This window comes from Gobio gobio (genome assembly GCF_949357685.1).
Source record: "Gobio gobio genome assembly, chromosome: 20".
Classification (NCBI taxonomy): domain Eukaryota; kingdom Metazoa; phylum Chordata; class Actinopteri; order Cypriniformes; family Gobionidae; genus Gobio; species Gobio gobio.
Genome location: NC_137113.1, coordinates 35,176,370 through 35,200,282, shown reverse-complemented (window position 1 = coordinate 35,200,282; position 23,913 = coordinate 35,176,370). Strand labels below are relative to the sequence as shown.

Here is a 23,913-nt window from a genome sequence, read left to right as displayed (position 1 = left end):
TGAATGAACAGTTGTTTATGCGTCCGTTAAGATTGACAGGAACATTTGCACGCATAGTGAATTTGCGTTTTCATTCAGCCCATCTGCCGGGTTTTTTTCACATTGATATGAACAGATAAATAGTATGCAAAAATAGGACTGAATTGTCGTGACGCACATTTGTGTTGGTGTGAACAGGCCTTGACATTAAAAGAATCCCTTGTGAAAAAGAAGTACACTTTGGTATCCTTTTAAAAAGAGTACTTATGGAAATCATATCATTTAAAAGAAACTGAATGTAATATTTTCAGACAATTGCTTAAATGCTTTTTTAGAATTAATAATAATAAATAATAATAATAATAATAATTAATAATAATTTGTTACATTTATATAGCGCTTTACATGGAAGTGGGGGAATCTCCTCAATCACCACCAATGTGCAGGTTTTGACCAGGATTTTGTTGGTCAATGGCACAGTCGTTTCAGTAGCCTTAAAAATAGCAAACGGGCCAACAATGTGTCTGAACAGACCTCGTTGTCAGACCAGCTCGCCCATGGGCGAACAGATGGGCATGAGTGCATTTGCTATTTAAACAACGTAAAGCTGGACATGAAAATAATAACTGCGTTGGGGTGAAACTAGCAAAAAACACTTGCCTGGCATTGCATTACGCCATGTGTATGATATGGCCCTGATTGTGTTAAGAAAGGGTTACACTTTATTTTTAAGGTGCCATTTTTACACTGTAATTATACATTTAAGTACTGAGTAATATTAAGTAACTACATGTACTTACTATAGGGGCAGGATCAGGGTTTGGTTCTTAAGGTGTCATTTTTACACTATAATTTTACATTTAAGTACTAAGTAAAAGGTTAAGTAACTAGGCTACATGTACTTACTATAGGGTTAGGATTAGGGTTTGGTTTAGGTTTAGTTGCATGCAATTATGCTTAATTTATAGTTATTACTATAGTAACTGCATGTAACATATGTAACAATGACACTGTAAAATAAAGTTTTACCCCTTCAAAAGTGTACTCATTTTAAGTGCACTTCATTTCATTAAGTACAGTTTTCTTAAATCTACAAGTGCACATTCAATACAATTAAGAGCACTTCTTTTTCACAAGAGGTAGCTTAGTCAGAACTTAAAATTCTGTCATCATTTATTCATCCTTTGTCACTCCAAACCTGCATGACTTGCTCTCTTATGTGGAAGTTCACGCATATTCAAATCAACAAAATGAAGGTGAGGAAATTATGACAGAATGTTTTGGTGAATTATCCTTAAAAAGGTGCACCAAGTCCATTTTTATTTATGTTTTGCTGGCTGTTTCATCTCCATTAGGTGCATTCATCTAAAATGTGTTTATGAACTTGGTTCTTCATAAAATGTGTTAATTTCAATCTCCCATATCACCTCTGTGGAATTCACCATTCACAACATGCATTGCAATTTAGTTAAACAAACTTGTAACTCTTTTCATTAGTATTACGATTTTGATATTCCAAAACTAGAATAAGTCCCTGTAACATCAAACATCAAGTCATTTTTAACGTAAAAGCAGGTGAGGTTATGAAATGGATTGTAAAATGTAAGTTTGTAAATATTTGGCCATTCCAGCCAAGTAACCAAAGACCTAAACTTACAAGCTGCGTACTACAATTCAGAACCATTAGAATGAAGAAATACAAACAATTTCTTCTTGTTCAAACTGTGTGTGGGATGGGGTAACAAGTAACAACTTTACACCACCCAGACAAAAGATCTGCATGGGTCAACTATTTGATACATTGTGTACACTCTTAAACCATTAAGAGTTTTGAGTGAACAGCTTTTAAAAGAACCATTTTATTCTTAGTGTGAAGAAAATTTTAATAATCTAAATAACCTTTTTTCCACAATAAACAACCTTTTATCTAATGGAAAGGTTTCACAGATGTAAAAGTTCTTCATGGAACCATAGATGCCGATAAAAAAACTTTAATGAGTTTTTGAGTCCTTTTATTATCTAGAATGATTTAGTATGATTTACTTCTGTTATAACAATATGATTTCAAGCATTCCTACAAGAAGCATAATTTGATGATTTTTATGGAAAGATGTGTTAACAATGCAGTTATTTCATAGATTTAACAAACTTGCAAATTCACAATTGAGTAAAGCATCTATTAAACTGAACGAATAATTTCCAGATGTGCTGAATTTTTTTTGAGTTTGTTGAAATGACTCACTGTGTTTAAACACTTTTAGAATAATACTCATATAAACTACTAGATGACAAATGGAAATGTTTTTTGTTTTTTTTGTAAAGAGAATATTAAATGTTCTTATGAATCAGTGTGGACACACTAGTAAATATTGACCAACTGTGCTGGGAAATGTGATGATTCAAATATTGTGTTTTTTGTGTGGTTTTTTTTACACTTCTGTACAGAGTAGCCAGAGGGTTGCCTGGGGTGACATCTGATTGGCCACCCCAAAATCGAACTCACTGCTTTCATATCACCTCCTGTTGAAAGAAGCATTTATTTTGACGTGCGGCGGTGTGGCACATTGTTAATGTATTAACATAGATTATTAAGGGATTAATACAATTATTAAAGTTAGTTGCAAATGATGATGATTAAAAATAAAGGGGGTGCACAAGTACAGAGCTGTTCAAAATCCTGCTGTGCCACAGAGCAACACTCACATAGTTTTCCATTAAATGACATAATTTATCTCAAACTGTTGTTAATGTATCTACATAATGAGGCTGGAAAAGTGTGTATAGACATTTTTCAACATTTTTCTTTTTGTGTATTTAATAATGTCTGTGCTTTTGGCCTGTATGGTGATTAGATTCAATGTTTCAATGATTCAATGTTTGGCGCTTTGAACTTGAGAACGCATCTGGTGTGAGGCATATGTGATGCTTCTTCCATAGCATGCACACAAAGAGCGCACAAATACTCTTCTTACTCTTGAATGGAAAAATACAAATAAAATTATGGCTAAATAGCTGTCTTGGCGAGTCTCATAGTAAACACAGTTATGTCTTAAAGGGGTCATGAATTGAGAAATCAACTTTGCCTTGAGCTTTTGATATATAAAAGGTCATGGTAATATAAGAATATCTGGCTCAGCAAACGATCGATCTGCGAATGTGCGTCCCTGTGACATCAGAGAGTAGTGAAACGCCGCCTTAACCGAAGAAGATGAACGCCTAATTCTGTAGCCCCACCCAACGATTCATGCCTGGCATGTTAGATAAATAACAGGCCTACGTGGAGCTAAACCGGATTTCAAACATGCCATAAGCTTCCTTCGGATTCCAAAATGCATGGTTGAACTTTATTTTTCATGAACATCCAGCTTACGTGGGGAAGACATTGCATTTGTTCTCTTCATTTCATTGTGGATTCGTTTGTAAACAAGAGACTGGATTTGCAGACAGAATGAGATTAAAAAACAATGCTGTGGCTTCTGGATCTGACAGGAATGATGCAACACAATTATGTGAGTAAAAAAATTGTATTTATATGTGATAGTATTGCATTGTTACGTTTGATATCTACTGATTATGTACGTGTTTAACTAAACATAACTTCCACGATGTCACAGGCTTTGTATTTGAGGTGTTGTTGGTCCATTGTCCTGCGATTCATGATCAGAGTCGAAAGCATGGGCCAGGGCTCTTAAATAGTGAAATACATGTGTTGTTGTGTGTGTGTCTGTGTGTTATGCACGGTTCACGGTTATATCCACTGATCGGGCCGGCTAAGTGATAAAAAAATTTCCAAATAATTGTGGGTGGGTGAGAGATAAATGTGTTTGTTTGATAAAGACATTTTGCGAGCCCTGTGGGCGAATCATTCCGGTTGCCGTTTCTCATTATAATATGTAAAACTGTTATCCAATCATAGCAGTGGGCGTTAACTTCCAAGTCTTCAATGCGGCACGCCCATAAAAACCGAGCGTTTCAAGAGCTAGGCTCAAAACCAGGGTTGAAAATAGCCTATTACTTATTCATTATGATGTTTTTGAATGTAAAAACCAGGCGAAGGTCATAAGTTGACCTCAGACAATAGTATATATTTTTTTAAAAAGCCAGTTCATGACCCCTTTTGACCGTATGTAAACCGTTCACAAAGAAATCAGATGCGTGTCAATATATTGGATGCAATACATTGTAATACATTAAAGTATCAGCAGCCTAAAATAACCTGCCTGCTTTGTAAACAAACCTCTTTGTAAATCACTGTTATCAAAAATTTGCATTACTCAGCCCTAGAGAGAAGTGTTGGTGAGATGAGTGAATGAGATGTTTAGTATGGATGTACCGAAAGTATATTAAAAGAGTAAATGGGGATGATGCGTGTCAAAGGTCACTCTAGCAAGATATAGCTGGTTTTAGTGCGGTTTGTCTGCGGGGTTGGATTGTTTAGGTGAGGCAGCTCTACCCTGCTCAGATCTAGTTCAAGGTCTACAAGCCTCTAAACTCTAAGCAGGGGGCTGAGTGCAAACAAAAAGGGACAAAGCGCGAGGGGTTTGATCTCAACACATACGTGCTGCATTCACCATTGCAGGATGTATACCTCTGTATACAAGGGTTTGAGAGCCGTCTGGCCTGACGCATCTGCAACACAGCGCACATTCATTAGGCACGGACATGGCAGAAAAAGAGACAAAAGGGCTTTTCACACCGTGCTTAACCCCAGGTTGTTGTCATTCTAAACACAGATTTTAACCCTAGCTAAAGGAACGTTTCACACATATAATTTAGAAGCGGGGCTAGCACTGCTTTTTACCATAGACTTTTACATACAACATAGACAATTTGGGGAGTCACTGCCCTCAGACCCAGATTTTTTCTGAGCTATGAAAAAAAATTAAATAAATTATATAATAATTTTTTTCTTATCTTATTATTTTAGAGTAGAATGAGTAAAGCTGTTTGTTGTTAGGATGACAAAAAGTTTTAAAAGTAACATTTTTAGGCTGATCTAAACGCTCGAATGTTAAAATGATCGAGATGACCTATCAAATCACAACACAACGACAGTTTGTGGAAAGATGCAAGTAGATGTGTGTATTAGACAATTGTTTTAAGATTAAAAATTAATGTTACGATACAAGAAACATTAGTGTTTTCGACATAGACATACAAATAAGAGTGAATGTGTGTGCATGTTAAATTATCATTTTTAGAAAAGTTTAAATTGATTACTTCATAACTACAATTAGACCTAGAACTTATTTTACCATTCTTATTTATTCCCTTAAATTCCTTTTAATCCTTTAATTATTGAATTCCTTTATTATTATTTATCAAGTAATAACCCCCAATCAGCCGGTGTTAACCCCACATTGTGGTGCCAAAATTGTACATTGTGACATGATGCGGTGTTTGAATAATACAACATATCACATGCAGCGTTCTTCCAATCAGTGACACTGACACTGCAAATATGCAAATAAGGACGTTAACCCAGGGTTTAACAACCCCACCGTATGAATACCCAAGATTGATTGTTAACCACGGGTAAATTATAAGCAATGTGAAACTTGAAGCAAGATAACCCAGGATTCAGTTTACCCGTGGTTTACAATGACTCAGGGTTAACTATTTAAACTGTGAAAAGCCCAAGAGAGACATACAGACAAAAAGAGGATATAGTAGAGTAGGCCGCCTGGTAAATTCTGCTAAATTGGGACAGTTTTTGAGTGGACAATGACAATGGTTTGACTTTAATTTTTGACAATGGTTTTGATTTTAGTGAACTAACGTTTAAGATTGGAACTTTGGCTGTTCCATCAGCCAACATAAATTTGAAGAGAAATATGGTTGGGCAGGACATGGACAGTATAGTGTGGGTGGCTACAAAACATTTGACAAAAGGCAAATAAAACCAGAAGAGCAGAAATTGGCTCAGAATATGTCACTAAACAAAGTAAAATCTTACAGAGGCTGCTGAGCGTCCAGGACCCCGTTGAGCAACTATGGCCCCAGAGATAGCCTTGATCCAGCCGTGCATCTCCTCTGGGCTGTCCGACTGAGATGGAAAAATACAGACAGATTTAATGTTTTTATGTTAAAACGTTTGGTAAATATGATTTGAAAACAATCAATTGAAACATTTACTCATGCTTGAAATTATTTACATCAGTGGCTCTTAAACCTTTGAGACTAATTATGAAAATTGAAAACTGCCCAAAAATGTATTGCCTGAGCCTGGAGGTCACTGGGTTGCTGTATTGTTGGTTGCTAGGAGGCATTCCTACTGCCCTAGCGTTATTGGTCAGTGGCACAACTTTTAAAAATCTGATCACAATTGGGATTGCCAGTAATTTTATTTGGACAAGAAATTACAGGTTAGGGACAGGTTTGGTGGGTTTAACGATGGCTTAAGGTGTAAGGGAGGGGTCAACAGTGTAATTATAGATGTAATTACAGAAATCAACTACAGCTGTAATTACTTGCAGGCATTTTTTAAATACAAATATAATAAAAACATGTGCATTGTACCAAATTATTTAAATGTTAGTACATAGTAGTTAAAGACACTGAATATAAAGGGCGTGTCAGGGCTCTGCTTTGTTTGTTCTGTCTTTGTTTAATTTTTCCATGTTTGTTTTGTGCTAGAGCACATGGCTTTGTCTTTGTTTATGTTGGCCATGTGCTCCACTGGTCTTACCACGTTACCCTCGTTTAGTCCTTGTCCAGTCTTCGTTTCACTAATTATGCTCCCCTGGTCCTCGTGTGTTTTCCTCCCTTTATATTGTGCTTCCTTCCTTCATGTCTTTGCTGGATCGTTTTGTTTGTGTCATAGACCTGTCTGAAGTATTACGTGCATATCCAGAGTTTTTCCTGTAGTTATTTGTATCCTTGCAATTCTTTCTTCGTTGTGTTTATTTTAGTTATTTAGCGTGTCTATACTTATTTATACATAGCCTTCTTTTGCTCTAGTCCTGTTTTGCTTCAGCTACTTATTTTAGCTTTTGTTAGTGTTTTCCCTTAAATTTATTGGTTAGTTTTTCAGTCACTTAACTCTAGTGTTTGCCTCACCTGCTACTTATTTATTGTTTGAGTGTTTTTGTTCTTCTGTCTTGTTTCTCCCCTGTTGTGTTGGATGTATGTGTGTTTTGAGTCCTGTCCTGTCCTGTCCTGCCCAGCCTGAAGTCTTGTTTATACTTTCGTCTGGCTCCGCAGCACGAGCCTCCGCTGACTGCGCATGCTTCGTCTGTTTGAGGAGGTGTTTATACTCGACGCTCTCGCTGTTGTGCTATTCTTTGAAACGACAGAGGGCGACACGGAGTAATTGTTCTATCCATCAGGAAACAGCGGTGAGAAGAAGTACACACGTGACAATGTTTACTTTAGTAAACAAGTACTTTGCCAAAACCAAACCTACGAAATAATCGTGTAAAACACAGTAAGCCCAGTATTACTTGTGACATTAGAACAGAATACATGGATGGGAGAACAAAAATTAATGATCTCTTAAACATTTTCTAATTTCTCTAAACATTTTCAATTCGTTTCGTGAGTTTTTATTAAACATGGATCTTCATTTTTATTAAAAGGGCTTATTTCTGCTATTGTTGGCTCATTTTGTAAATATAAGCAACTGATTTAGACGCGCAAACTGGGTGCCAGTGTGACCGGCAAGCAAAATGGGGTCTCGTGCTCTCAACGCACACGACCGCCCACTCCGCGTTGGCGTCCTTTTTACCGCGCGCATCCTCGCGCTCGTGTGGACACGTCGAGTATAAACAAGACTCCACTGACTGCTGGTTCCTGGGCCGCTCAATCGTGTGGCCAAGTCTCCTGTCTAGACCTCTGTTGTGGGACTGTCTCTGGACTATTTAATTGTTACACCTTGTTCCCTTTGTTAATAAATCACCGTTCACTGTTCATCTCTGCACTTGGGTCCTATTATTTCCAGTGAATCCTGACAGTGGGACCCAATAATAAAACATCATCAATTTGGATAAAATGTAAATGCTTTTCAGCAAATATTTTCAGTAGAGTAATGTTTTTATTTAGTATGTCACCTGAACGGAATATTCAAACAGTTTAGTAGAGTAATTTAGTATAGTTATAGTAATATAGAATTGTAGATGTACAATTTAGACACACAATTTAGCAATGTTTTATGAGCCTCAGTTATCGCCCTTCAAGAACAATTGCAGTGCTTGACAACTATAGGACAGGAAGAGCTAAATCAACTTTTAATTGCATCTACTAAACCAACATGTTTATTAGATCCAATACCCACTAAACTACTGAAAGAGTTGTTACCTGTAGCAGAAGAGCCTCTTCTTAATATTATTAACTCATCTCTATCTCTGGGTCAAGTCCCAAGACCCTTTGGTTTATGTAGATTTATGTCTAAAATACTAGAAAATACTAGAAAAACTTGCAAACAAACTATATTTATGAAAAATTTCAGTCAGGATTCAGGCCCCTTTATAGCACAGAAACTGCGCTTGTTAAACTAACAAATGACTTCTAGCTTCTGATCAAGGCTGCATCTCAATACAAGTTTTACTTGTGCTGCGTTCAACACTATAGATCGGTGACAGGTGCTCAGCACAGGTCAGTAGCGACAAGATCTCAGTAGACGGCAAATGCAGTGATAACAACAGCTTTGTATGGGTCTGTACAAACAGCAGCTCAACACAGACCAGCCCCAAAGAAAGCGAAGAGCCAGTCAGCAACAGCTCAGAACAGTACTCCACTACCAGCTCTGAACGGGTCAGCACCGACAAAAGCATGACAAATGCTCTTGTCAGAAAAAAAAAAAACAGGCAACAATCTCAGAACAGCTTTACTTTGTGGCAAAAGAGAGATTAGCATTCAGTAAAATGTGCAGACTGATTAGGCTACAAGAGATCAGTGGAGCAAAAATGGGCCCTTCACACCAATCAGATCATACTTGTATCGCCATGATTGAACACATTGCCACTAAACTGAAAAAGTCAATGATATTTGCATTGCAAGAAGAATGATTCTTTTGTGAGTTTGACAGTTGATGAAAGCAGAAATTTTGGCTAAATCTATTTAAATTACTTGAGATGTGAAAACATTTTCCTTGATCTTATAGAGCTAGATAAGGGAATAACAGCAGATGCATTGTATCAAGCTCGTTTGATAGCCTTTTGACAGCAGGTTTGGACAATGAATATTTAAAATCACACCTGATCAGCATTGCCACAGATGGAGCATCAGTTATGACAGGAAGAGAGGGTAGTCTGACTGCGAAGTTGACCAAAGACTTCTCTTCGCTGAAGGGCATACATTGTCTTGCACACAACTAGCTTGGCAGTGCACAATGCATGCAAGTCTGTAACTGGATGTAACCTCTTTGAAATCTTTATTTCAAAGTTGTATACATTTTACCACCAATCTCCAAAAAATGCCAGACTGATCTATGATGCTGCCACTCATGTTAACATCACAAAGCTGAAGATTGGGCAGCTTTTCTCCATTCGCTGGACTGCCATCAGTTTCTGTTTCAGCACTGTCAGAGCTGTTTGGCAGGAAATTCCAGCACTTGCCACACAAAGGCAGAATGCTTCTTTGGATGTTTCCTGCACTGATTTGGATCGGCGAAAGTGCAGTGGACTACTCAGCAGCATAGGATTTGTTAAAGACCTTGCACTGATGAAAGATATGCGGCGTGAATTATCTCTCTCTGAAACTGCAAAATTGAAACATCTCTCACTGATGCCAGTTGGTGGACTCATTTGACTATGGAGGTCCTGGAGGCCATGACCAGGAAAGTCACAGAAAAGGCAGAAGTGAGGATCACATCATGCATGTTCAAAGGCTTCACACTCCACACTGCTCCCTGACTCAGAGCTTACTGACCTTCTGACACCACTCAAAACTTCCTGTTGACCCAAAACATCTAGGAGTGCCGACCATCGATGGCATTCGAGTAGAGCAGTTAGACCCAAAATCGTTTGTGCTCTCTTGTCTGAAAGACGGCCATCGGCTGTCAACTGCAACCAAGACAGGAAGGCAAGCACAGACAAAACCCTCAAGCCCGCCATTCTCAGCACAGTCTGTTCCAGAGACTGAACATTTTAGAGTCCATTCCAGTGGGTGAAATTCCCGGGTCCGTTCCAGTGAGAGAAATCCCAGAGTCCGTTCCATTAAATAAAATTCCAGAGCCCGCTCCAGAGGAAACAGTTCCTGAGCCTGCACCAGAGGAAGCAGCTTCAGAGCCGCCTCTTCCTATCAGTTCTGGTGTTATCGAAGAAGTGGTCTTTTTCATATACGTGGCTGCTGTGTGTGTTTGGGCCACACACATATCTACTCTAGTCCCTGAGCACAGTCCAGTGTCAATTCCAGCTCCTGATCACAGTCCAGTGTCGGCTCCAGCCCCTGAGCGTAGTCCAGAGTCAGCTCCAGCCCCTGAGCACAGTCCAGTGTCTTCTCCAGCCCCAGAGCTATGTCACAAGCACGCTCCAGACCCAGAGCTCTGTCATGAGCCAGCCCCTGAATCTCCACCAGAGTCCGCTCCTCCCCCAGAGCTCGGCCAGGAGGCCCCTCAAGCACCTCCCAAGAAAATTTGGTAACACTTTAGTTTAGGGTCCAGTTCTCACTATAAACTAGTTGCTTTTTAGCATGCACATTACTAGGATATTAGCTGTTTATAAGTACTTATAAAGAACATATTAATGCCTTATTCTGCATGACCATATTCTACATCCCTTAATCCTACACCATACCTAAACTTAACAACTACCTTACCAACTATTAATAAGTAGTAATTAGGAGTTTATTGAGGCAAAATTCGTAGTTAATAGTTAGTCCAACCTGGCTCCCTACACTGTAGGCACCTCCCTGGTTCCTTGAACTTCCTACATCTCCCTGGCTCCCTGAACTGCCAGATTCGCCTTGCCTATTGTACCTGTCGGCTTCGCCTTGGTCTCTGAGCCCACTTCCGCCAAATGGATCTGGCCCACCATCCCTCTTCCCGTTCTGCCTCTGCTCCACCACCCTCCTGAACTATAGTTTGAACTTGTTTTGTTTACACCGCAAGGAGTTGCCTTCCGGAGGGTAGGAGTTCTGTCACAAATTCTCTGAGTCTAGGTCCATGAACTTTTGTTTTGATATTCTTTTGTCTAACTTTGCATATGTTCAGTTCCACTGTGTTTAGTTCCTTACTCCTTGGTTGCCATAGTCATTTATTGTTTCACTGTCTAATTGATTAATGCCTCACCTGTCCGCTATTGCCACTGTGTAGCCTCTGGTCTTTTTTTGCAACCAAGGATGTTATCTTTGTTTGTTTACTGGATTATTCGTGATTGTTTCTTGGTTTCTATTAAAATACTACTTAACGGATTAGTTCATCTAAAAATGAAAATTAGCCCATGATTTACTCACTAACCCTTTAACTGCTCTTCGAGCCTTATTCTATCTAGATCAACCAGCCAGCTAGCCTGACAAGCCAGACCCACATTAAGATGTTGGGTCTGGGAACTCACCATTGGCAGGGCTCAATCTGAAGGGCAGGATAAACGGTTGTCTTTCAAATTCCCTCTGCACGCAATAGGATAGCGCTACAACCAACCAGAGCAACGAAGGTGGTGAAGCGGAGTTAGTTGATAGATTAAACTTTCGCTGTATCCGGTCGGCAAAACTCCGAACACATCTTCCTTTTTTAAGAATGACTTCAGTGCCATTCTTTGTTCTTTTCTCAAAGAAAAGCTTAACTCTGAGTCTTCCAGCGTCGCGGCCTAGGCCGATTCGAAAGACCGCTGTTCGCCAGCTTCTTTGTTAAAGAGTAGCACGCGGAACCGCGGCAACTCTGCCGTCATTATGTTAAGCCGCCCACCGACTCTATACACGATGTGATTGGCCTGACCAGAGTTTGTTTTTTCCAGCTCGCAAGCCAGCGGAGAGTTGCTAGACTACCCTGGCTGCAAATTAGATTTGCTGCCGCTAGGGTGCATCTAGATTTCTAGGCTACCAGCCAGCAGGTGTGACAGAATAATCATACTACTATACTACCTCTTTAACTCTCGTAGTACCTAGGATATTTAAGTCCTTAGATGATTACTTTTATTTTGTAATAATGTTATGACCTTATTCTTAAAACTTTACTTTATTCTTGAAAATGAAAAATCAAATCATATAAAAGCAACTCTATCATTTTTTTTACCGCCAATGAAATATCATTGTGATATGCATTTCGTTCACCATCAAATATCAATGCATACATTACATAAAACCCACTGGGAAATTAACATGAATTTGACATTCCTACCTGAATGTAGAAAGTTCTTGTGGTAGTAACCAGTTCAAAAAGATTGTCCCTCATCATCAAGTCACTAGAATATAAATCAATATCAGACACAACATATTTATGGGTAAAATGTTCAACCGTTGAAACATCACATGCAGTACAGCTGCATGATGAGAATGCTGTCATTGTTTAATGTTTGCTTGTACACTATTATGATGGGTCTGCCCAAGTCCCAAACCGTGGAACTTTTAGACATTGTGAACTTTGTCAAATGTCAACATTAAGATAAACTTGGCTGCCTGGATATAAATAAAAATATAACAAATGCCATGTTTGCCTGACCTAACCTGACAGCACACATATATCACCATGACATTTGTTCAGTGTGTGTTTTCAACCGGAAGATGCCATTTTTAAAATGTTTTCTCATCTGTAAGATAATGTTAACATCACTAATGTTTCCTAAGAACGTCATTTGTCAAAAAACAAATGACAAACAAAACAAAAAGCACAAATGAAGCAGTACTGACCTTTGTTTACACTCCTGCACCTTATTTACTTCTTTCAGAGGAACAACTCGTAATGGTTCTCGGTCCTAAAAACAGAGTTTCAGTTAATTAATATTGTCTTCATGTGAACGACTGTACAAGCACTGAGCAAGCATTCCAGCCGCGCTGAGTGCGTGCAGAGAGGAAGTACAGGCCCGAGCAGGATGCTGCAGCGAGCGTAGGCCTGTGATTATCAGCCCTGAAATAGCCTTTATTGGCATCTACTGTATGATTTAGCCTTTGACCAAGCCTTGTGTTTCTGCCTACAATTTGCCTGCCCTCCTCACACACACGCACACACACACGCACGCACACGCACACACACACACACACACACACACACACACACACACACACACACACACACACACACACACACACACACACACACACACACACACACACACACACACACACACACACACACACACACACACACACACACACACACACACACACACACACACACACACACACACACACACACACACAGATTTGTTTTGCTCAGTAAGTGAGGACATTCCATAGGCGCAATGGTTTTTATACTGTACAAACTGTACATTCTACCTCCCTACACTACCCTACACATGACAGAAAACATTCAGCATTTTTAATATTATGTTTTTAAAGCTATTTTAAATACAAGGACATCTGAAATGTCCTCATATTTCATGTTTACGTCGTAATACCAGTGTAATACCTGTCATTATACAAATTTGTGTCCTCATACATCACAAAAAAAAACACACACACACACGTTGTGTTTTCATGTTTTATGGGGACTTTCAATAGACATAATGATTTTTATACTCTACCATGGGCGTCTGAAGCAAAAATACCGCTTTGCTTGCTAAATGTATAGTTCGGAAAGACAAAATTACGGAAATCGCCATATCATTGAGAGCGGCAGTAGTGCCGGGGTAAGACACACAGCATCTAGTTTTGACACAAATCGACCCGCGGTTCGAGTCCGCCTTTCGCCGAGCTCAATCTTCTCCCTTTTCCCATCACATATCAGATCGGAAAGCCATTTATTTTCAATAAAAATGAAGAAAATATTAGAAAAGTGGAAATAAAGCTTCTAACATGTGTTTAATAATAAGTGTTTATCGATTAGGGGTAGGTAAACAGACATGTGCTGAATGTTAAAGACGATAAAAGTGAGTGGGTCCAATATCATTGATCGTAAAAAGTGGGTGGGTCTTGTCTTGACGCCCATGTACTCTACAAACTGTATATTCTATCCCCTAACCCTAACCCTTAAACCTACCCATCACAGAAAACGTTTTGCATTTTTACATTTTCAAAAAACATCACTTAAGTCTGATTTACAAGATCTTTTCCTCATGGGGTCCAAAAAATGTCCCCACAAGGACAATGATTTCAGATATTGTCATCCTTGTGGGGAAATGTTGTCCCCATAATGTAAGGTTTACCAGGCCACACACACATGCACTGCATCAGTGGCTTCCTGTGCTCTTTCTGAAGCTGTAACAAGTTCTTGTCACCCAAGATGTCACAGTTAATGTCTTTGTCTATGTTGTTTTACAATTATAATACTTCATCACCACATATCGCAGTCCATTAGCTTTTACTTATGACGTAAATCTGAAATCTGGTCACGGTTTGGTTCAGTTTGATTTAATTCAATTATTTCTGTATGATTTCTGACAGTTTCACAATTGAACATAGGTCAAGAATACTAAACATTCCTGTTGTCAAAACGTATCATGTAGTACAGATATTGATATACTACAAAGGATCACTGCTTTACATTATTTACACATGGACTGGTGTGTGATTATAGGTAAGTGTTTATTAAAGGGGTCATGAATTGAGAAATAAAACTTTCATTCAGCCTTTGATATATGGATGTATATATATATACTGTATATATATATATATATATATATATATATATATATATATATATATATATATATATATATATATATATATATATATATATATATATATATATATACATATATGTGTGACAGTATTGCATTGTTACAGATCATTTGATATCTATTGATTATGTGTACGTGTCTTACTGAACTCAGCTTAGCACGCTGACACAGGCTGGGGAATCCTTTATTTAAGGTGTTGTTGGCTCATTGTGCTGCGATTCGTGGTCAGACTCGGGCCAGGGCTCGCAAAGATTTTTCAGATTTTCCTTATCTTAAGTAGTGAAATAACATTTCTTGGTGTGCGTTGTTCACTCTCTTGACTTGATATTTGAGGGAAAAATACAATTGCGGAAGTTCTGATCTTTGATTTGTCTGACTGTGCAGTGAGGCTTGTGCGTGTGTGTGTTTTAGTCATCCACGGCTTGTGGTTATAGCCACCGATCAGGCGGGCCAAGTCATATAAAAATAACATTCCAATTAATTGTGGGTGGATGAAAGATTAATCACTGTGTTTGTTTGATAAAGACATTTTGCGAGCCCTTTGGGCGAATCATTCCAGGTGCCGTTTCCCACACGCTTTCAAAACAATTCCTTACGTTGAACTCACGGGAGAGCAGAAGCTCATTGTAATATGCAAAATTTATCCAATCATAGCAGTGGGTGTTTACTTCCAAGTCTTAAGTGCGGCACACCTATAAAAACCGAGCGTTACATGAGAGAGGCTCAAAACCAGGGTAGAAAATAGCCTATTACTTATTCATTATGATGTTTTTGAATGTAAAAACCACGCGAACGTCATAAGTCATAAGTTGACCTCAGACAACAGTATATATATATATATATATATATATATATATATATATATATATATATATATATATATATATATATATATATATATATATATATATATATATATATATATATATATATATATATATAAAAACAAGTTCATATTTTACAATGAACAAGCAATATAGTTAAAATATATGAACAAATTGGATTTATTCATGATACATACTGTATATATAAACCAGGTTATTATGTATTTTTATGGTTATGGTTTGTGGTATTTTTTAGGTTATTAACGCATTCAGTTTATTATTACTATAACAGAAATTGCACCTATTTTATTTATGTATGACTGACAAATATATCACATTAATATATTTATGTTAAAATAGGTGGACATTTTACATGCAATTCAATAAAAAAATAAAAAATGTAGGCCTAAATATGTGTCCTTAACTACTATGTACTAACATTTAAATTAATCATTTGATACAATGCACTTATTGTGTACATACATGTTTTTACATTGTACTTATATATTTAAAATACCTGCATGTAATTACATCTGTAATTCATTTCTGTAATTACATCTATAATTACACCTAACCCTACCCTTAAACTTACCCATACCACCACACCTGTCCCTAACCATGCTCATATATCACCGCAGTAACAGCAAACGTGTTTTGAAATACAATATGAGCACAAGTACATTGTACTTATTTTGATGCAAGTACATAGTAGTTAAAGACACCTAATATGAAGTGTGACCTTTTTTTCTTTTTCTTTTTTGCGTTTGCACTGTCAGAGGCAGAAGACCAGTCTCTGCTATTCTTAACTTCATGGGAATAAAAATAATTAGGCTTCTATAAATCTGTGGGAAATAACGTTTGTCAATAAAGTTTCAACAGGAAGTTGTGTGTTTGAACAGTGAAACGACTCTCCATTGTTCTCCCCCCTCAGTCAAAACAATTTATAACCGTTTACCAGGATTTTAAACCACTACAGCCAAAAAGTGAGCCAAAGATGGTTCCCTCATCAGACAAGACATGGCAGTCACTTTATTTGAGAGGAAACGTACATCATATGCCAAACAAATGTCCACCCATCCGTATTCCCCAACCCTTTACCCATAGGGTAAGTAATTCACAATGTTAAAAAGCAGGGCTTCATAACCCAGTGTTGAAATTGGAGTTCAAAATTACAAGTGGCCTTGACCTGTTTAATATGCATTATGTCATTTAATTATAGCATTAAAAGCCTATTTATATAGTTGGTGCCTATTTTTAGTTAGTTTTATTTGCATGTTATTTTTTTTTTCAAAAGCAACTTCTTAACATACTAAAAAGATATTACAGCAAACTAAATTTAAATGTAATATTTGGTCCCACTTAATACCAGGTGTCTTTAAAGGAATAGTTCACCCTACAATAAAAATTAAGTCATCATTTACGCACCCTAGAATTGTTCTAATGCAGCGTTCTTTCTTTTTCAGACCACAAAAGGAGAATTAAAAAAAAGTCCTGCACGTGCTTGCCCATATAATGGCAGTGAATAGTGACCAGCATCAAGTTGAAAAAAAAAAAGATGTACAAGAATCACAGAATGATCCCATGCAATGTGACATATATTCCAAGTGTTCTGGGTGTGTGCGATAAGGTTTGGTGAAATACAAACTGAAATGTAATGTATTATTTTAAGAAACTCCTGACCTTGCCTGTTGGTCTGTGCACGACTGCACATTCATGAGACTCTATTTAGCGCCGTTGTTCACTCTTCAACTCGCCCAGAAAACAAAAATCAAGATTAATAACAACATAATACAACAACTCCTAGAAATGTCAAAAAAGTATCCGAGTTAAATATCTCTGGACCGGAGCTACGGTTGTCAGATGAGGGTCAGAATGATAGCTGACAGATGTGAATGCGGTAACTTTTTGTTGCGACAAACACAACAGCTAAATTCACCTCAGGCAAGAACACAGACTGTAATTTGTGTTGCGTTTTTATAAATCTTGATTCCTCACAAACTGTGTGCTTTTTCTGGAGTCGGAGTGAACTACGGTCAAATAGAGTGTCATGAGCGCCGTGCACAGAAGATCAACGGCCAATGTCAGGATTTTTGATAAATAATACATACATGTACCCTGTTGTATACCCCAACACTTGGAACATACAACACGTGACACATGGGACCATTCTGTGATACTTTTCTAAAATCTTGATGCTGGTCACTATTCAATGCCATTATATGGATGAACGCAAGCGGGTCCGAAAAAGAAAGGTCATATGGCATTAGATCAACACCAGGGTGACTTAATGACTTAATCTTCATTTTAGGGTGAACTATCCTTTAACTACCATGTACTTACAAAATTATTGCTTGTTGCAATGTAATTATTGTGTTCATGCTGTAGAACACTTTTGCTACTATTGAGGTGGAATACGGGTAAGGTTAAAACGTAATTCACCCTTCGCCATGAGTTTGATTGACAGGCGATCTGACCAATCACATCGCCAAATCTGCCAATCTGCCAATCTGAAACCACATTTCTTTTAGTGTTCATTCATGTTAATTTGATGCTTATCAATGAACTAGAAGGAAGAGAAGATCGGTTCACGGGCAGCTTTAACTTAGGCGCTACAGCGATCACAACACATTAAAGAGCCACAAAACGGTACTTGTTGTTTCAATTTTAAAGTTGAGACTTTGTTTCATATCAAAAGTAACTTGCTCTGTCCTGTCTGTCGCCATGTTGTCAGTATCCTCTTTTCTCTATGTGAGAATGTGTGTGGTGTGAGAATGCCAAGGCTTGTCGGACATATAGCAACAGTAACTAAAGGGGGCGGGTCTTTGCGAACGGTCAATTACATGCAGGTATTTGTTACATATAAAAAGTAAAAATATTTATGCACAATAAGTACTTTGTATGAACAGATTAATTTATATGTTAGTACACAGTGGCAAATTATATATATATATATATATATATATATATATATATATATATATATATATATATATATATATATATATATATATATATATATATATATATATATATATATATATATATATATATATATATATATATATATATATATATATATATATATATATATAGTTCCAGTCCTTGATTCTGATTGGTCAATAGCTGTTTTTTATTCACAATAAAACACAGCTATGATTTATCACCCTGTTTTGTGTATCACTGCACAACACCCTTAGCAACAACTCTTAGCAACTTAAAAATTTGTTTGTTCTCAATTGATATTGTTAATTGAAGCTTACTGTATTATGCAGAGTATATATATAGAGTATCGTGTGAGAGAGAGATTGAGTGCCCGAGTGTATTACCTGCATTCAGATTTAGCATTTTCCCTCAGGTCAGGCCTATGTTCATTATTTAAAAAAAATAGTTTGAATGTCCGCTGTGATATCTTGTCTTTTAACAGCTAATGGGTTTCACCGTGTCCTGCGTCTTCCGTGTTCACAACAAATTTCAGTCCTTTCAATATAAAAGTCTTGGCTACTGACTGACTCAATCTAATGGCGTAATAATGTAATTTATGTTGCTTTTCACGGCCAGGGACTATTTTTTTTCCAGCAGAAGGAAGGCTTTTAGAGATTTTACTTCATAAAAGGTGCATTGATACATATTTTTTGGTATTGTGTGGTAACCGTTTCTGCTTCGTGCCTAACAACACCCTTCAGCCGTGACTTATTCACAATACAGCACAGTCTCTCGTACACTATTGCTTACATATATTTTAAGTAAAACTTAATTATTTTTGTTTCTAAATATAATTATAAGTTGAACAACATTCTGAGGAAATTTAAAAGGGAGATGTGCTTCTTGTGTAGTCCTACAGCAATCGCCACTACTGCAGACATGTTTAGACACTGACTGACTGTTAACATAGCAAGAGGAATTCATAACACTGAGAACAAGTTCAAACAACCACTCAAGCACGCGTATGCGCACATATACACACACACACACACACACACACACACACACACACACACACACACACACACACACACACACACACACACACACACACACACACACACACACACACACACACACACACACACACACACACACACACACACACACACACACACACACACACACACTTACACACTATAGCCTCCACTAGACTTTCACTCCCACATGAGTCACTGGTCTAATTCTGGGGACACATATGAAAATATGCTTCATTGCTGAAATGTGATTCGACACAGGATCAGATGGCATGAACAATACACAGGCCGGACTTTCACTTATCAGATGGGAGCTTACAGACGGGCTCACGGACGCACAGGTGCAAAACACAATGGAAACAAAGAGTCAAACAGGTCAATGGGTTCTAGCAGCATTCAAGGACGCAGGGCTCTTGAGACATGGAGGAGGAGGTAGCAAGAGAGAGACTGACCATTTCTGATTTAAAGTAGCTGAGTGCATTGTCATCCAACATGAAGTATCTCCTCTTCCAGTTTTTCATCTACAGAAAGACAAAAAGACACCTCAGTTATAAAAACTATAAACAGAATTTAAAGGCATGTAGGCAGTATGATTATGCATTTGACACATGACAGGTGTTAATTTTGGACCCAGTTGTTTTAATAAGAATCCACACAATCAGGAGCTTTTTGATAGTTTATACTTTCTTAGCAAGTAAGATTCTTTTTCGTTTCATTCTAAAAATGTCACCTTGATATGGAAGCTTGTTTCCGCCACAGAATAAAACTGTTTAAAAGATAATTGCGACTTTTTATATTACAATTGCGATATAAACTTGCGATTGCGAGTTATAAAGTTAGAATTGTGAGATATAAAGTCAGAATTGCGTGGTATAAAGTCACAATTGTGAAAGTCCAATTCTGAGAAAAAAAGACTCTTTTTCTAATAATCGAGTTTATACCTCACAATTCTGAATTTATAACTTGCAATTACGTGTTATAAAGTCATGATTATGTGATATAAAGTCGCAGTTGCATGTTATAAAGTCAGAATTTATTTAATCTAAATATTTAATAAACTATTTAGTATGTCAGAGTTTACGGAGTTAATGGCACATCATCATTTCATGCATTCTGCACTTTTTACTTACCAAAGCTCCCTGTTTGACACAATATCCGGCTTTTATGACCGACTGGTCTTGGTTACTCCGGCTCAGGTAATACGGCAGCGGACCATGAGGTTTCCTCAGCCCACTCCTGTCTGCACCATTCTGACCTTCGCCCTTTTCCTGAGAGTCAGTGCAATGCAAAATATTAAAAATCCATCTTTTTTTATTCAAATGTGTTACATTAGCTACCTCAGTACTGATACAACAAAAAACACAAATATGAATACATTAGGTATATAGTAAGTATACGAATGTGCAAATCATTAATTTTAAGTATAAACCAGTGTTATTCAAGTTTAATAACGTTTTTATTTTAGTTTTATTTATATTTTGAATTATATTTTATTTTTTGTTGTTTTCATGTGCTTTTGTCAATTTATTAGTTTTTTGCTTTTTAGGTTTAATTTATTTTACATTTTTAGAATTCCAGTTAATAATTTTATTTCATGTTTAAATTAAACTTATTTAATGTTTATATTTTATTCTATTTCAAATGTTTTTAATAGTTTTAGTTAACGATAATAACCCTGGTATAAACTATGTGATATATGTCATCAGTAGCGGTTTTGGGCATGGGCAAACCGGGCAGTTGCCCGGGGCGGCATTTTTTCATGACACATGGGGGCGGCACGAGCAGTTAAAAAAACAAATAATCCTCTGCGCCGCGAAGCGGTTTTCTATCATTTCACCGAGTGGGGAATTGGTAAATTGACGCCCTCTGCACAGTCTGCAGCTGCAGGTGCCCCTGCTTGCTGAGAAGGTGCCGTGCACTTTGGTTGTGTGTGTGAGAAGGGGGCGAGGGGAACAGTTCACCTCTGGGTCTCTCCCAGAAGCAGAGGTACGTGTTCATCTGAGCAATGGTCTGTCACCACTCGTCAATGTCAAAATATTTGAGAAAACCAATCAAATCAGAGTAGGCGGGCTTTATGTTCACACAGAAGCTGATGAGGCGCGAATTTTAGCAGCGCGTCTCGACACATTTCATTTTTGATCTCCTTATTCAAGTCAGAAATGTTGAACAAATTACAAAAATATTCAGGCAAATGAATAAACTTTTGTCTAATTTCACAATTTTTAATTGAAAATAGGCCTATGTAATGTGATTCATAATGTAATTAACAAACAAAGAAATATTAACAAACTAACAAATACTAACAAAGCCAGATCAGGCAAGATTAATGAATGTGTACATTGTAAATAAATATAATTCCATTTGTAGCATTCAGTAAATAAAAAAGCTCTGGTTTTTTCAGCCTGTATTGGGCTTAAGATTAGTAATGAATGTGTGCATATTGTGAATTTATTTAATAAACTTAGTTACCTAGCTTTCCTGGTAGCCTTCAATAAATTAACGTGTCTACGAAAATGATTAATAAAACATATAAATATCAGTTAACCATATGTTTACTACTTTCTTCACTGATGAAAATCTCTGCCCACTGACATGGTTTTCAAGCTATTGTTATCAAATTTTTTGGCCTTCAGAACCCCCCTAACCTCACATTTGGGATCTCTGTGATTATAAACCTGGCTACTTTCCTGGGTATGATAAGGGATGTACAATGTGGTCATGCAGAATAAGGCGTTAACCGCTCGAAGGAGGTCTTGCCCAGGGTGCAATTCAATGTAGAACCACCACTGTATGTCATGGGGTTAAAGGCTGCTGTGTGACCTGTGTGGTGGTGATGATGGGCACTCCAGCGATGATCTCGGTCTTGTAGGACACTTGTTTTGTGACACCCGGTGTGTCCACACACGCTTCTGCTGTATTAGGAGCCACCTGCTCGCCTGACTTTGGCACCTGGAGAAGAACAGAGGAAACACAAACCAGTATAAATGAACAAACCTGTGTGAGAAAGCGGCATTATCTTTATATGAGATCTAAGAGTATTTTTAATTCCCAAAGCATAGACAAGGGCAATCAATTCCAGGTCAAACCATTCCATTTGGAGTCCATATACAATTTATATCCTGCCCAAAATGTGCTCAAAAATAACCATATTTTAAAATTTTAATGAATGGATTCTGGATTGGGAAAAAACCCAAAGGATTATATATACAGCTCTGGAAAAAATGTAGAGACCGTGTTCTCAAATTTTTTTCCAGAGCTGTATATATATATATATATATATACCATTCAAGCATAACATTATGACCACCCTCCTAATATTTTGTAAATATTGTGTTGGTCCCCCTTCTGCTGCCAAAACAGCCCTGACCCATCCAGGCATGGACTCCAATAGACCCCTGAAGCTGTGCTGTGGTATCTGGAACCAAGCAGCAGATGTTAGCAGCAGATCCTTTAAATCCTGTAAGTTGCGAGGTGGAGCCTCCATGGTTCGGACTTGTTTGTTCAGCACAAACTCGTTGTGCTCCTCAAACCATTCCTGAACCATTTTTGCTTTGCGGCAGGGTGCATTATCCTGCTGAAAGTGGCCACAGCAACCAGAAAATAACGTTTCCATTAAAGGGTGTACATGGTCTACAACAATGCTAAGGTAGGTGGTATGTGTCAAAGTAACATCCACATGGATGGCAGGATCCAAGGTTTCCCAGCAAAAAATTGCCCAAAGCATCACACTGCCTCTGCCGGCTTGCCTTCTTCCCATAGTGCATCCTGGTGCCATGTGTTCCCCAGGTAAGCCTGCCATCCACGTGATGCAAAAGAAAACGCTCCCAATGTGCATCAATGAGCCCTGGCTGCCCATGACCCTGTCGCCAGTTGGGGAACACCCCACGAGAGCTGCAGTTTTGGAGATGCTCTGACACAGTCATTGACACATCAACTTTGAGGAAAAAATGTTCACTTGCTGCCTAATATCCCTCCAGCCCCCCACTAACAGGTGCCATGATGAAGAGCTAATCAGTGTTATTCACTTCACCTGTCAGTGGTCATAATGTAATGCCTGATCGGTGTATATATGTGTGTGTATATATTATATATATATATATATATATATATATATATATATATATATATATATATATATATATATATATATATATATATATATATATATATATATATATATATATATATATATATATATATTTATATATATATATATAATGACCAACTGTTCCATCCTTCAATAACAATAGTTTCTTTGTAAAGCTGCATTACATTGTTACAGATTCACAAAACAATCTATACGGTCATGTGTCACTCAAACTTTTTGAATTTGACTGAAATCACCAGGGAGCTTGTGAAAATAAACTTCAGTTGCTTGTTGGGATTCTGCAGAAGAATCTGCAGAGCTGTAGGTGCTACACACAACAAGAAACACAGAAA

At 37.6% G+C, this 23,913-nt stretch overlaps 1 protein-coding gene across 4 annotated transcripts in view; it reads right to left on the bottom strand.

Moving 5' to 3' along the window:
- Positions 1-23,913, bottom strand: part of plekha1b (pleckstrin homology domain containing, family A (phosphoinositide binding specific) member 1b) — a 58,908-nt gene that overhangs the window by 2,953 nt on the left and 32,042 nt on the right. Inside the window, exons 6-12 of one of the 4 annotated variants that reach the window (XM_079801484.1) lie at positions 22,294-22,422; positions 20,604-20,741; positions 19,926-19,994; positions 12,763-12,827; positions 12,254-12,317; positions 5,936-6,025; positions 4,568-4,608 (exon numbers count right to left, since the gene is read on the bottom strand). In XM_079801484.1, the coding sequence (XP_079657610.1) occupies positions 4,568-4,608; positions 5,936-6,025; positions 12,254-12,317; positions 12,763-12,827; positions 19,926-19,994; positions 20,604-20,741; positions 22,294-22,422 (596 nt within the window). Of the gene's footprint in view, positions 1-4,537; positions 4,609-5,935; positions 6,026-12,253; positions 12,318-12,762; positions 12,828-19,925; positions 19,995-20,603; positions 20,742-22,293; positions 22,423-23,913 lie in introns of all 4 variants that reach the window. The other 3 variants (XM_079801483.1, XM_079801485.1, XM_079801482.1) reach the window with 3 other exon arrangements.